The sequence below is a fragment of the Neovison vison genome, chromosome 13 (genome assembly GCF_020171115.1).
Source record: "Neovison vison isolate M4711 chromosome 13, ASM_NN_V1, whole genome shotgun sequence".
Classification (NCBI taxonomy): domain Eukaryota; kingdom Metazoa; phylum Chordata; class Mammalia; order Carnivora; family Mustelidae; genus Neogale; species Neogale vison.
Genome location: NC_058103.1, coordinates 36,329,177 through 36,343,516, shown reverse-complemented (window position 1 = coordinate 36,343,516; position 14,340 = coordinate 36,329,177). Strand labels below are relative to the sequence as shown.

Genomic DNA, 14,340 nt, shown 5'->3' with positions numbered 1-14,340 from the left:
CTCTGTCTGTCAAATAAATCAATAAACTCTTTAAAAAAAATTTTTTTTTAAGTGGTAAAGAGGGGCACCTGACTGGCTCGGTTGGTGGAGCATGTGACTCTTGGTCTCAGGGCCAGGAGTTCAAGCCCCACGTTGAGGGTAGAGATGACATAAAAAAATAAAAGTGAGAAAGAGGTGGCATGTAGGATTCAAAAAATAACTGCAGGCTAATTGAAAACATGAATTCAGGACCTACAAAAAGCATTAGTGCTTGGGGTACAGATTAGAGTGTGTTGCCTGACAAGGTCCAGTACCTTTGCCTGGGGCCTAGGAGCCCTGCCAGATCCGTGTTCCTAAGCCTGCTCTGGGCCGCTGATGCTTTCCCACCCCATATTTGCAATGTTATGGATGAACAGATTGGACCCTCTGTTAATGTGCTTCAGAGCTGTTGCCATGCACTGAAGATGTATGTATACTCTTAATTCAGAAGAGGCAGCATTTGTGCCCTGTCAAGCAAAACGGATTACAACAGAACTACTGTTTGTGTTCACTAGTACAACCCTGATGGTGCCTAGAAACAGATCAAAATACCAGAGAATGAGCCCCAGGTTCATCTAATGGTGTACCAGGGAAGGGGATAGAGGTCTTATTCCCAGAAGTTTTCTAAGGTGTAAGAATTATTCCTAAGGAGTTATAAATCATTTTTGGTAGCTACAGGCCCAGGCCATGGGTAGATGGGGACCAGGGTGGGAGAAAGGCTATGATCAGTTGAGATCAGATAAATAGGAGTTTGGATAAATATGCAAGCTATTCTATTGGCATTGTGTGTCTGGTGATATTAACAAGATATGCTGTAGGTAGAATAATTTCTCATCAGATTGGAGAATATATTTATAGCCTGCTTTTCATTATATAATCAGAAGCTACTAATGGAGTAGCAGACAGTGATATGGGTAATAGCTTACTGTCACTTAAGTGAGTTTAGGGATGACAGGTTTCTTTCATGCATGAAATACTGGATACATTTCTTAAAACTCAGATATGGCATCAGATTCTAGTCATATCCTAAAGAAAAATCAGTGCAGTATTTCATTTATAGTACTCTATTCTGTGTGTGTGTGTGTGTGTGTGTGATGAGTTATTTGAAAAATAACTGAAAAGAATTCCCTTCAAATACAAAATCAATTTACCTCTTCCCTCTTACCGCCCTTCAGTTCCCTTTCGTTAGTACCCCCCATCACTTTTTTAAAAGAATACTGGAATAAGATCTACAAGTCATTTAAGGGGCCTTTATTGTTTTTGACCTATCCCTTGTCTCACTTCCAATTCCTTCCTAATAAGACAGCTGTTTTCCCCTGTTCTCATTTGCATAAGCTCATCTTATTTTTGCTTGAAATTGTTGAAAACACCTAGATCTGATAGATTTGGGAAAGCCTGGATCTCAGTAAGTAAGAGCATCTCAATTAGTTATGAGTGTCATGGATTTCTTTTGGCTTGTTTGAAGTCCCAAAGTGTCAGTAAGCAAGGTTAGCCATCCATCTGGGGATATAAATGACATTTTCACAGACTCGTATTTGCTGACTGCACAAAGATAGACTGAATTCTAATTACAACTAAGCAAGATGGTTGGGGGTTTTCCTGTTTTACAGCTCTGTCTCTCATTTTACCTGTAAGTTTAAGACCCTGATAACTTAGATTCAATATTGCTCTTGTGTCCGAAGGTTTCTTTCTTTCTTCCTTTTTTTTAAGATTTTATTTATTTATTCAACAGACAGAGATCACAAGATCACAAGTAGGCAGAGAGGCAGGCAAAGAGAGAAGGGGGGCGAAGCAGGTTCTCTGCTGAGCAGAGAGCCCGATGTGGGACTCGCTCCCAGGACCCTGAGACCAGGACCCGAGCTGAGGCAGAGGCTTTAACCCACTGAGCCACCCAAGCACCCCTAAAGTTTCTTTCTTAAGTCTCTGCAACAGCTTCAGAATCCTACAGAGGTAAAATATATTCCTGGAAAACATCCAAAAGCAGGTAACAGATTTACTTCCCTGAAGATCATGATCCTATCAAAGAAAAGCGGTAAGCACAACTGCTTTTCAGTAATTCTTTCCTCCATCTTAATAGGTTCTTCATCTGGATGGTATACCGGGAGGGGCCGGGAGGAGCCAACCGTGCAACCCAACAGCAACAACCCAGTCCTGGGGAGGACCTCCCAGCTGGAATTCCCAGGAATGCCTCCGTAGGTAATGTTAAACCTGAAGCATGTCACCTAAGCCCTCATAGCAACGCCTTTCATTGGTTAATGAAACCTACGCCTTATGTGTACAAATGAAATAAATGCTTGCAGTGCTTTTCAGTACAGCTGGCAACTTGTTTAGATAAAGACCCAGGAAATGTATGAAAATACGCAGCCTGGCCATCCAGTCAGGCTAGAGGGTAAATGCTCCCTGTGCCCTTTGCTCTGACTCGGACTGGAATTGTGAGGGACGCCATCTCCTGCCCCCTCCCCCGTCCCCTTAACTGAGAGAGACAAGATTAAGCAGACATTGGAAATACATAAAATATAAAAGATGGATGTGGCTGGGTTCCTGTGCCCATCTGACCTCCTCCCCCACACATCGGATCACCTCTAACTGCCGCCCAGACTAGGGAGACAAGGGTCTGGGTCTTGGGTTTCTGAGAGTATTTGGCAGTGAACCATAATAACACCATTACACCCAAAGCCACTCCAAGAAAAGTTTTTTTTTTTCCTGTTTCAATTCATATATTTAATTTTTTTCCCCAAATGAGCTTTCACCCTGCACAGTTTTTAACCCTACTTTTCAAACGTAATTATCTGCCGTGTCTTTAAAGACTCGGCGTGTTGGAGGGGCGGGGGACTTAAATGGAAGTGCCCCTAAATTAAAACCAAATTTTGCTACTTTGCGTCTCAGAAAATGCGGGGTTCACTGCCCTGGTCGGCATCCCATCTGCCCCGTACCCCTCTGGGTGGTCCGCTGCCTGTGCTGCACGTGGTGCACCGCGGGGGCCCGCGCGGGGGCCCGGAATGCCAGGTGCGCTCCCACGCCGCGGGGCGAGCCGCTTGCGGGGCGAGCCGCTTGCAGACTGAGCCCCCGCGCCCGCGCCCGCGCCGCCCGCCCCGCGCCCTGGCCCCGCCCCGCGCCCGCCTGCCCCGCGCGCATTGGAGCCGCGGGCTGTCGCTCCCCGCGCTCTGGGGAGGGGGCGCCGCCCGCTGCGCTCCTGCAGCAGAGGGCTGCTCGCTGCTGGTGCGACCCGGGCTTCCCGGGCTGCCTGGGCGTCCGGCGCCGCCAGCGGACATCCACCACCCCCCGACGTCGGCAGCAAGGTCGCCAGGAACCCCGGCGCCGTCGGTAAGTGAAGGAGGGCGAGGGAGTGGCCAGGAGCGGGGTCGGGGCTGGGGTCCGGTCCGCCGGCCGCTTGCGAAGCGGCGTGGTGGGCGGAAGGTCCCCCTGGACACCCAAAGTCCCGGCCGCCGAGGAAGCCTTAGTAGGAACCGGGAGGGGTCGTTTGTCTGCCGGAACCTCCAGCCCCGCGACCCTCGTCAGCGGTGCCCACCCATCCTCTTCGCGTTCCAGCTCACGCTGGCAGCAGGGGTGGCGGGGACCGATTCTCCTTCCTCACCTCATTTGCGGGAACTGTGATTTGGGGTTCCTGGCCATTATAACTGCAGATAGCCTGCAGCCGCGCTCTGTTCCACGCCCCCGGCACTTTCCTTTTCGAGTACTTGGTCCTGTGCTCCGGCTTCTGCCGCCAGGCGCATCCAGTCGGAAGGAGGCGCCTTCCTCCGGGTGGCGGCTTGGTGGCCCGCGCCTGGCCCTGGGAGAAAGTCACAGCTTTCCTCCCGATCCTCCCGAAGGGTTTGCTCTTGGCCTCCGGGCTTCTCTGCTCAAGGGGGAAAGTGGCGTTAGACCTGCGACTCTGTCAGGAAATGACAACAGGGACTTTGAGATTACCGCGACAATGAAAGTACCCTGCGGGTTAAGGAGCATCGTTTGCACGCGAACGTTCTGCAAGGTTTTAATGTTTTCAGACTGTATTTTCCCCATTTCAGTTAGGTTTTTGTTGGTGTGTTTGTTTGATTTCTACCGTAACAGACGTTCAAGTGAGCTTCCCAGGCAGTTGTCTCTGGGCGACCCAGGTTAACCTCAAATAGTACCATCTTAAACATGATCCAATTGCACTATTTCTGTTGTACACCCTCCAGTTGGTAAAAACTATCAGGTGCTGAGAACTCCCAAGACGTGAGAAGACTTGGCTTATGGAAGCATTGTGTGAAGACGGACACTGTACAGTGTTCACATTTTAGGTCCATCGCTGTTCTAGGATTACTTTGTCTTTCTGTCGGGGCATAGCGTATGTAACTGCCAACCTAAGGGAATATTTATTTAGATCATAAACTGATTTCCTGAGTTCCAGTCCCTTTTGTGGTTCACAGAATCAAGAGCTAACCAAATACACCTTCAGCGCTGAAGGATTTACCCAAAAACAGTACAGGGAAAGAGTCCCCTCGCTTATTTTAGGATATACATCAACAAAAATTAATATGGCTTTTGTTAGATCATCACCTCACTTCTGTGTTCTTTGGTGCTGTCATATGATTCTGTGGATCAATTTTATGTTTATAAATAACTAATCAGTTTGCCACTTACATAGCTTATCAGTTATTTTTGGCTTTCAAATTAGTTCCAGAACCAAGAAAACAAAATATAGAGAATTTCAAAAGCTTTATTTTAAAATAGCAAGAATTCAGTCTAGTCTTGGTTCAATTATGACTTGACAGGCTACCTTGTGGTTAAAGAAAACAATTAAAAATTTTTTGACTAGTGAATCTAGTGCAGATTAGTATCTCCAAACAATTCATTTTTCTGACAAAACTCTAATGCCTACATTCTGAGTCTGGGCTTCAGAAACAGGCAATCTGGTTCAATCTAATCTGTTACCTGCTAGTTGTATAATCTCAGGCAGGTTGTTTAACTCTCTGTGCCTCAGTTTCTTCCTCTGTAGAGAGTAAAACCACCACCTACTCATTTTATAATGTGGGGAAGACTAGAGATGTATGTAAAAGTGTCTAGCATATCCTAATGCACAGGAGTTGCTCAGTAAATGTCAGCTATTATTATCATTCACTCTTACTGGCCTTCGACTATGTGCTCATAGAAAACATTTGAACAGTAGATACTTAGCTGTCAAAATAGCTGAAAAAATGTCAAAATTATACAACTAAATTTAAGAGGGGAGAATGACAGTGATGTTAAATTTCCCAAGAGTGTGTATGAAAAGTAGCACCTCTCTGATGGAACATACATTTTTAGAACAGAAACCTTATGGTATAATGGAGAGAACATTAGAAAGTCAGAGTCTTCTGTTCTAACTCTGGCTGTGACCTTATCTAACTGTAATGGCTTTTGGCATCCCAACTACCCACCCTGGAGTTCATTTTCTTCATCTTGCTGGACTTGAATGATCTTTAAGATCCTTTGCAGCTGCAGAATTTGCATGTAATAAAAATCACCCTAGCTCTCTTACCACTTGGCCTTTCATTGTTTTGTTATTGTCCTCTGTTTGTTAACTTGGATTTGAACTATAAACATCCATAAAGACAGCACAACAAAAGGATTGATACTGGATTTGCAAGTAATCCAAGTTGAAGTTTTAACAAAGAGATCAGAGCAAAGTAGACTCACATTGTAATCTTTTTTTATATTTTTTATTCTGCAGTCATTTCAGTAGATTATTAGATGGGAAACATTCTTGGTAGAACAATATACATTCAACTGAAATCTTTCTGTAGGAAACAGTCGGCTGATGGTGAAATAAAATACACTCTTTTTTCTCTCATCAGGTTGGTCCTTAAATAAAACAATAATCTATCCAGTAAAGGGCTTTCATGAAGAAATTAACGAGAGAAATTACAAGTAAGAGAGAAACTAGGAATTGTACATTGAAGAAACCACCTCAAACAACTGTATGGAGTAAAACAAAAAGAGTGAATACATCTGGAAGAAATTTTACTTAGTGTATTTTTGCCCACCTTTTTGTCATAAAGGCTGCTAAGGAAGAGAGAATATAGTTTTCTAGAGAAAGAACGAATGTGATGTAAAAATGGAAACCACGGTTTCTGAAATTCAAGTTGAAAGCAGGGATGAGAAGAGACCCACAGAAGTTAGTCCTCAAGATGAGAGGCAGGAGGGAAGATCATCCATGCTTTGCTTCAAGAGAAGAAAGAAAGCAACCAAAACGATGAAGCCCAGAGCTAGCTCTGAAGCTGCTGGTACGGCAGGAACGCGTCCACCAGAAGCAGGAGCTTCCGATCAGCCACAGCCCCCAGGGGGGGCCTGGGCCTCAGTCAAACGTCTCGTAACACGCAGGAAAAGGTCAGAATCTTCAAAGCAGCAAAAGCCCGTTGAGGCTAAAGTGCAACCTGAAATCAGTGCTGAGGATGCTGATCTTTCTAAGAAAAAGGCCAGATCTGGACTTAAGATTCCCTGCATAAAATTCTCAAAAGGAGAGAAAAGAAGTAATCATTCCAAGATTATAGAAGACTCAGACTGCAGCATCAGAGTCCAGGCAGAGGCTGAACATGTGGATATAAAAGTTCCGGCCCAGTCAGATGAGCAGGCAACAAAAACCGAGTTGCCCCGGGATAGAAGTAAAGATGGCTCTGGGAAGGGGGGTGATGAGGTCTGCGAACCAAATGTGGGCAACAGCACAAATATGGCTGGAGAAAAAGTGATCTCAGTAGAACTTGGGTTAGATACGGAGCACTCTGCCGTTCACCCGGGAACACTCATCCTTGAAAGAGATACGGAAACGATTGAGGAAAAACAAAGGATTCAACCCCAGCAAGCAAGCCCACTTGAAACTTCTGAAACAGAACATCAGCCTCCAGTGGTTTCTGAGGTTCCTCCCTCACCCACAATCCCAGATCAGCAAATTGTGGAAGATGCCAGAAGCAAGATCCTAGAAAGTGGACCAAATTGGGAAGAGCACGAAAGTGGAGAGATTGTAGCCGAAGAGAGTGAGCCAGAAGATACTGAATTGAGCCAGGAATCAGAGCTGAGAGAAAATGAGGTCACTGCAGAAAAACCCAAACCAGAAGAAAGCAAAAGAATGGAGCCAATTGCTATTATTATTACAGACACTGAAATCAGTGAATTTGATGTTAAGAAATCTAAAAATGTCCCTAAGCAATTCTTAATTTCAATTGAAAATGAGCAAGTGGGGGTTTTTGCTAATGATAGTGGTTTTGAGGGTAGAACTTCAGAACAATACGAAACACTCTTAATAGAAACAGCTTCTTCTCTTGTCAAGAATGCTATCCAATTGTCTATAGAACAGCTGGTTAATGAAATGGCCTCTGATGATAATAAAATGAACAATCTTCTACAGTGACTTAATTTCCAGATCATGGGAGGGGAAAAAAAAAAAAAAGCTTCCTGCTAAATTATTTTGCATATTTGTGGCATTTTGCATTCAGTTACAAATGAGAGGCTATCATCTGTGGAATTTACAGGTACAGTTCCAGCCCGGAAGTGCTAAAGAATTAAGTATGTAAAACTCTCCTACCACGGAAGTGCAGTCACTTCTGGATTTTGGAAGTTAGTAAAGATCACAATGGAAGTGACATATGGGGAGTAGCTAAAATGACATGTGGTAGTTGGGGTGCTTAGGAGGAGGAAGCTGTGTTTATTGAGCACTCATGGTATGCCAGAAACTCTTTAATATTCTCTGATGTCACAAAGCCTTGTTTCCTTTTGATAGTTTAATCCTGTGTATAGGTTAACATCACATTGGATTTTCAAAAAAAAATTTTTTACAGTGCACTTTTATGTTTAAAATGGTGAATAAGGTGAGCTATTTTTGTGAATGTGTGATTTACAGTTGTTACACTCATAGGCAGTAGTCTTACCTCAAAAAAAAATATTGCCTTTTCCTAATTTCAGCAGAATGTGCATATTTGAATCAAATATGAGTGTTTTTCTTGTCTTGCTTAGATACCGTACAAAGCCATTCATAATTTATTTCAAATAGGCAAATAATTACCAAGTGCAAATGTGTGGAAATGGGCCGTGCATTTTCCCTCTCCGTCTTTCTGCCTCACATCCATTTCTGCATGGGGTCATCTGCTGAAAAATTAGAGACAAAACCCAAAAAACTAAACAACAGCAACAGCAAAAACAGGAAGAGTAAAATGCTGTTTTCCATCCAGGAGAAGGCAAATTGCCCAAGTAAAATCTGATCACAGATAACATAGGATTCATCTTGCAGGACTGCTACTCTAGAGACCTTTCATCCACCTCTCCCCAAAGAGGGAATTCATAGCCAGCCTGGCAGTAGAAGTCCCAGGAAATCATAACAACTTAGTGAAAATACTATTCACTTTTGACCAAGAATGAGCCAAGTTCATGGTTGAATAGAAAGTGAAAAATTATTGTTAAAGCACATTGTATTTTAAATATCAGTATTCTCTTGTTGTGCCTAAGTGTCAACAGACACCAGTAACCTACATTTTACATGGATTTAGATAAATAACTTTTTCATCAGTATGTTCAATCCAGTTAATCCCTTACCAAAAAAAAAGAACTTAATGTAACGATGAGAAGGGCTTATTTGCATTTTATCTGGTTATTTAAATCATTGATCTCATCAACGATTGCCATATTTTTTGAAAAAGTAGTTCCATTTCAATCTTTCCTTGTGTGAAATGGCCATAATACTATAACACACTTCCCTACCTCACAGGTAAAGGTCCAAATTGTATAGTCCCCATTGTCTAAACTGAGGGACAGCATGACTCTGACAGTAGATGAAGTATAAAGAGCTTTCCACTCGAGTTGCAAGGCATTTGTTAAAGAGGATTTGTCCATTCTTGGAGAAAAGAGTGTACATTAGATGATTGTAAATGACCCGGTGACTTCTTGCATTATTTATGGATTATATATAGAAAGTATGTGCTGATTTGTCCTGTAGAACCTTCTTTGTTTCTTGCTGTGAGTACATCTTGAGACCTCTGGTAGAAAAACCTAATCTGACTTTGGAACTGAACCAAATAATGAATATTATTAGCAAGATTCTTTGCTGAAGTACAAAATTATTCCCCCAGACTTTTCTACCTTCATGCCTATAACCTTGGGAGGAGAAACCCACAAAAATCCTTCAATTTAGCAACACAAAAGTGGGTTTTCAAAACATATGACCCAAGAAATGAGTTTCTTTTAGTAGTATAATTTTCAAACATAAAAAGAAGACTGCTAAGTCATTCTCCCTAAAAATACTTTTTTATTCACTGTATGTGGTGCTAATGGACTTGGATGGCTACCAGCAAATATATTTAAAAGTGAAAATTTTTTAAAAATCTGACCAAAGTTCGTGCATTTTACAGTGTTTTAAGGAATCCTGTCTTCATTTATTGCAAGAATGGCTCAAGCCAATATACGTGCGTTGTAAGTTTTTCAGTAATCTCTCATGAATGAACAAGTATAGCACTTACCAGTGATTGCAAATATTTTGGAAAGCTTATGCATATTTGGGAGTTTTAAAGAGTTATGAGATAAATATGTGTAATTAGTTATTTATGTTAAGGTAAGAATACTTTCTCTGGTCCTGGGTTTCTACTTTTTTTTTCCCCTCACTGTGGTTTGATACATATTTTTTGGTTAGACCGTATAGTATAACCAATTGTATTTTGTGATAACGTGTGTACCCTACCTGTTTTTATTTTTAAGTGGTTCCTCCTTAATCTTTTCTATTGAAAGTATCTGGTGAATTAAATAAATAGGATTTCAGTCTGAAAAAAGAATCCAGAAAATAATTGATCTCAGTCTGAATATACCTGCCACACGGCCAAATCCTATTCACATGAATTCTAAGGTGATCCAGATTGTTTTGTTATAGAAGCAAGCAGGGATCCAATAACTTGGAAGTCTCTTATAAAATGTGTTTAATTTCAATAGTATTTATTTTAAGCAATTGGACCTTATATGCCAGACATTAAGTGAACATAAATAGGTTCCTATTCAGTTCATCCCCATTTGACATGATTAAAATGATCATTTAAAAGGCAGTTTAGGGCACCTGGGTGGCTCAGTAGGTTAAGCCGCTGCCTTCGGCTCAGGTCATGATCTCAGGGTCCTGGGATCCAGTCCCGCATCGGGCTCTCTGCTCAGCATGGAGCCTGCTTCCTCCTCTCTCTCTCTGCTTGCCTCTCTGCCTACTTGTGATCTCTCTCTGTCAAATAAATTTTAAAAAAAAATCTAAAAGGCAGTTTAATAATACCGCATTAATTTTCATTTAAATTTGCTGTGATAAATGTTGCTTTTAATGAACATTTTATTAATTCGCTGGGATTCAGTTTCCTTTTGAACTCAGCATTTTACAAGGTGGGTTGGTTTATTGGATACTTGTTAATTTTTTCAGCGTATTATCTTCGCCCTTTTAAGAGCCAAGTGTTATTCACTTTGCTTTACAACCCAGTGAATATGAAAACCCTCTTCTATTTTATGTAGCACTAGTCACTTAACATTTTCTCAAAGTACTTTATAGGATATAAAAATAGTACTGGGTAACATTTAAGTAAAGGTAGCAGAAAACAAAAGAACTTTCAAACAGAAATTATGTTCCCTGCCACCACCTCCACCTCAAAGAATAATAAGTATGTGGCACAAATGGGATTCTTCAGAAAAGCTGTCTGCATAATTTTCTTTCAAGGTAATGCATTTGACAGCACGAAGTTTGTGATGATCTTAATTGGTCTACTATTTAGTGGAATCTGAGAAACCATCGGATTTATTTCTGAGAGATTAACTTATTTTACCAGCGCCTGTGAAGAGCCATCCTGCTCAAGGTCGTTAAAGGCGGGGGTCATGGGAGGGCACCAATCAAATATGGCTTCTGCATGCAATCCAGAGTTCACTTTATCAACGTTTCACTTCAAGTTGCCTTATTTTTTATAGTTAAAGAGTTAATTTGCAAGGGTTGGGGGGGTCTACAGCAGAATTTTTAAAATAATTGTTAGGCATTAGAGTCCATTGTTTGGAAAGATCCTTTTAATGTTAACTTTATTCAGATATGTAAAGTCTTCTAATTTCAACTGATACTCAATACGTCAGGGGTTGACTTTTCTGCCTGCCATTTATACATTTTCTTATGAGTCCTTATTTATGGTTTCAGGTTCTTTAGGTTCAAATTCCTATGAGGTTTTATCGTGTAACATAAAGTTTCTTATTATACAGAATTCAGAATTTCAGTCAATAGTACATTTTGTGGTACATTTTTGAAAAAAGTTCTTGTAATCCTTATTTAGTTACAAAAAATTAAACAGAAGGAAGCTACATAAAATTTAGATGTCCTGATTAAATTCAGTTTGGTTCAACATGTGTTGGGTATAACATATGCCCAACACTGTAAAGGAGACAGGCTCCCAGCCCTCCAAGAGCTCAAGCTAGGGAACGGCAACCAGAGGAACTAGGACAGGGATTAAGGTTAGGAGCCACAGGCATGAGTGCCATAGAGGAGAGAATAAAGAGAATGTGATTAATTCGTCTAGTGAGGGGAAGTTTGGTCATCTAAATACAGGGACAGTTTGAAAGCATTCCATTTCTAAATAGTTAAACTGTTATATTCACTATGATTTGTGAACAGGTGCAGAAAAAAGCCTGCATTATGTTACATATTTATAGTAGTTCTTTGTCTATAAAAATGTTCAGTGGATGAGCTATTATGAAAGTAAAAAATTCCATTTTGTAATTTCTTGTTAAAATCAGTACTCTATGACTGTGGATCAGATGCTATTATTTAAGAAATACTCTGTAGAAAAAGATTTCAACCTGAATTAATATATGTATGACTCTTAATATAGAATAAATGTTATAGTGGCTCATGTTTATTTTATTTTACATCATCTAAGAGAAAGGTGGTATATTATGTTTACTTCCTCAGAGTTATAAAGGTCAGACTGATGGAACTGTTGAGTTAGCACTACCAAGAGTTCTGCTCTGCTGATTGGGAGCTAGACAGACTTTACAAAGACAAGCCTAAAAGAGCCCGCCTCCAGCAGAGAGAAACACAAACTCCTCGAACTTGAATTCAATTTCAGTGAACTATCTATCCATCTAAAGGGTGTATCTGACTTTGATGCCATCTATAAATTTGATAGACGTGTCTTTGTTTTCATCATCTCTTGCTATGCCAGTAGTTGTCTTTTCTACATTATAGTAACCTATGAATTGTTAGCAATATTACTTCATGGCTTTCCAAATAAGCAATCTTCATATGAAAGTGCTTAAATTATTCAGATCTTGTCTGCTAAAGCTGGATGTTTCAAAAGTTCTCTGTTTATGAAGACACTGATTTTATGCCCCTAACATTGACAACCCTGTTTTTCCTGTGGCACAGTGCAATGGTAATAATTGGACTCTACAAAAGAATGTACTTTCCAAATCTTGGGACCAATGGCAAGTTGATCGTGTCTGGGGTGCTCAGTCAGTAGAGCGTGTGGCTTTTGATGTCAGAGTTGTGAGTTTGTGCCCCATGCTGGTTGTGGAGGTGACTTAAAAAAGTAAATAAACTGGATAGGGTCCTAAAACTAAAACTTGTTCCAAAGCAAGCAGTCTTACTAATGCACAAACCCTGTACATAAGCTTATTTAATATTTCACATCTTGCAGAGTTTTTTTAGTATATGTGCTGCCAAAACGAGCACACATCTTGCAGAGTTTTAAAATTCTTATTAAATCACATCTTTCTAATAGATAACACTACCTTTTGCAAAATTTGTCCCCATAGGTAATTATGCTAATCCTTTAGACCCACCATAACTGCTGAAGTCTGGAGTCCCTGACCGCTTTGTGAGCACCTACTTTTTTTTTTTCCCCAAAAGCTTGAGAACACCGGGGTCGGGGGTGTTGAGTTTTCTGAGCTTAGGAAAGAGTGACTGCAGACAGTCCCCAACTTAACAATGTTCAGCTAATGACTTTTTGATTTTATGATCGTGTGAAAGCATATGCCTTCAGTAGAAACTATACTTGGAATTTGGGGTTTTGAGCTTCCGCAGACTAATACCTTGTGACATGATGTTGTGCCGTGACAGCTCCCACCCAACCACAGAGCACGAGGGTCAGAAAACGATACACTTAAAGCGACACACGTTCTGTACCCATACAACCCTTCTGTTCTTCACTTTCAGGACAGTATTCAGTAAATTACATGAAATAGTCAATGCCTTATTACGAAATAGGCTTCATGTTAGATGACTATTCCCAGAATAGGCTAATGTAAGTGTTCTGAGCTATATTTAAAGTAGACAGGCTAAGCTATGATGCTCGGTGAATTAAGTGTCTTTTTTTTTTTTTTTTACTTGACAGACAGAGATCATAAGAAGGCAGAGAGGCAGGCAGAGAGAGAGAGGAGGAAGCAGGCTCCCCGCTGAGCAGAGAGCCTGATGCGGGGCTCGATCCCAGGACCCTGGGATCATGACCCGAGCTGAAGGCAGAGGCTTTAACCCACTGAGCCACCCAGGTGCCCCTGAATTAAGTGTCTTAAATGCATTTTCAACTTACGATATTTTCAATATGCAACGGCTTTATTAGGACATAACCCCGTCATAAATGAAGGAAGATTATGTGTGTTTGTACATGGCAGGTGACACTACACGTCTGCAGAAAATCCTCAGCGAAGCTAGGCACAGGTGCCATGAACAGTTGAGGAAAACCTAAGTAAGTGGAGGGTGGTGCAGTGACCCCCAGCCTAGAAAAATCCCAAACTAAAAATTGTCTCTGGCAATTCCAACTCATCATAACAGCAATGGTAGCAGGGTCCAGCAGTTTCTGCACATTAGTAAGACAAGATGCACTTTTCCTATGACTTGTTTTGTGGCTAAACTCCAATAGGACTATCAGCCTTGACTGTTTATTACAGTGCAGTTATGGAGTAGAGATTCAGCCTTTCACAGCTATCCTGTGGCCATAAAACCCAGAACTTCTGCTTCTGCTCTCCTGGAGATGGGGAGCACAGGGTGACCCAAAAGTAGATGCCATCATTTATGTATTTGTCCGTGAAGCTTTTTTTTTTTAAGATTTTATTTAAGGGTGCCTGGGTGGCTCAGTGGGTTAAGCCTCTGCCTTCGGCTCAGGTCATGATCTCAGGGTCCTGGGATTGAGCCCCACATCAGGCTCTCTGCTCAGCTGGGAGCCTGCATTCCTGCCGCCCCCCCCCCCGCCTGCCTTTCTGCCTACTTGTGATCTGTCAAATAAATAAATAAAATCTTAAAAAAAAAAAAAAAGATATCGTCCAAAACCAGAGTATTTACATCCTCCTGATCGCAAAATAGTTAGAGGGGCAGTGGGTTAAGAG

General features: G+C 41.4%; 1 protein-coding gene across 1 annotated transcript; it reads left to right on the top strand.

The window, feature by feature from the left end:
* The first annotated feature begins 3,233 nt into the window (after positions 1-3,233).
* AKAP5 (A-kinase anchoring protein 5) lies at positions 3,234-10,092 on the top strand. Its single transcript, XM_044231203.1, has 2 exons — positions 3,234-3,342; positions 5,835-10,092. Exon 2 carries the CDS (start codon positions 6,095-6,097, stop codon positions 7,382-7,384), a length of 1,290 nt encoding a protein of 429 aa, XP_044087138.1. The 5' UTR covers positions 3,234-3,342; positions 5,835-6,094; the 3' UTR covers positions 7,385-10,092.
* Positions 10,093-14,340: the final 4,248 nt, after the last annotated feature.

Coding starts and splice junctions, on each gene's coding strand:
- AKAP5 (XM_044231203.1), top strand. CDS start 6,095: ATGGAAACCACGGTTTCTGAAATTCAAGTTGAAAGCAGGGATGAGAAG.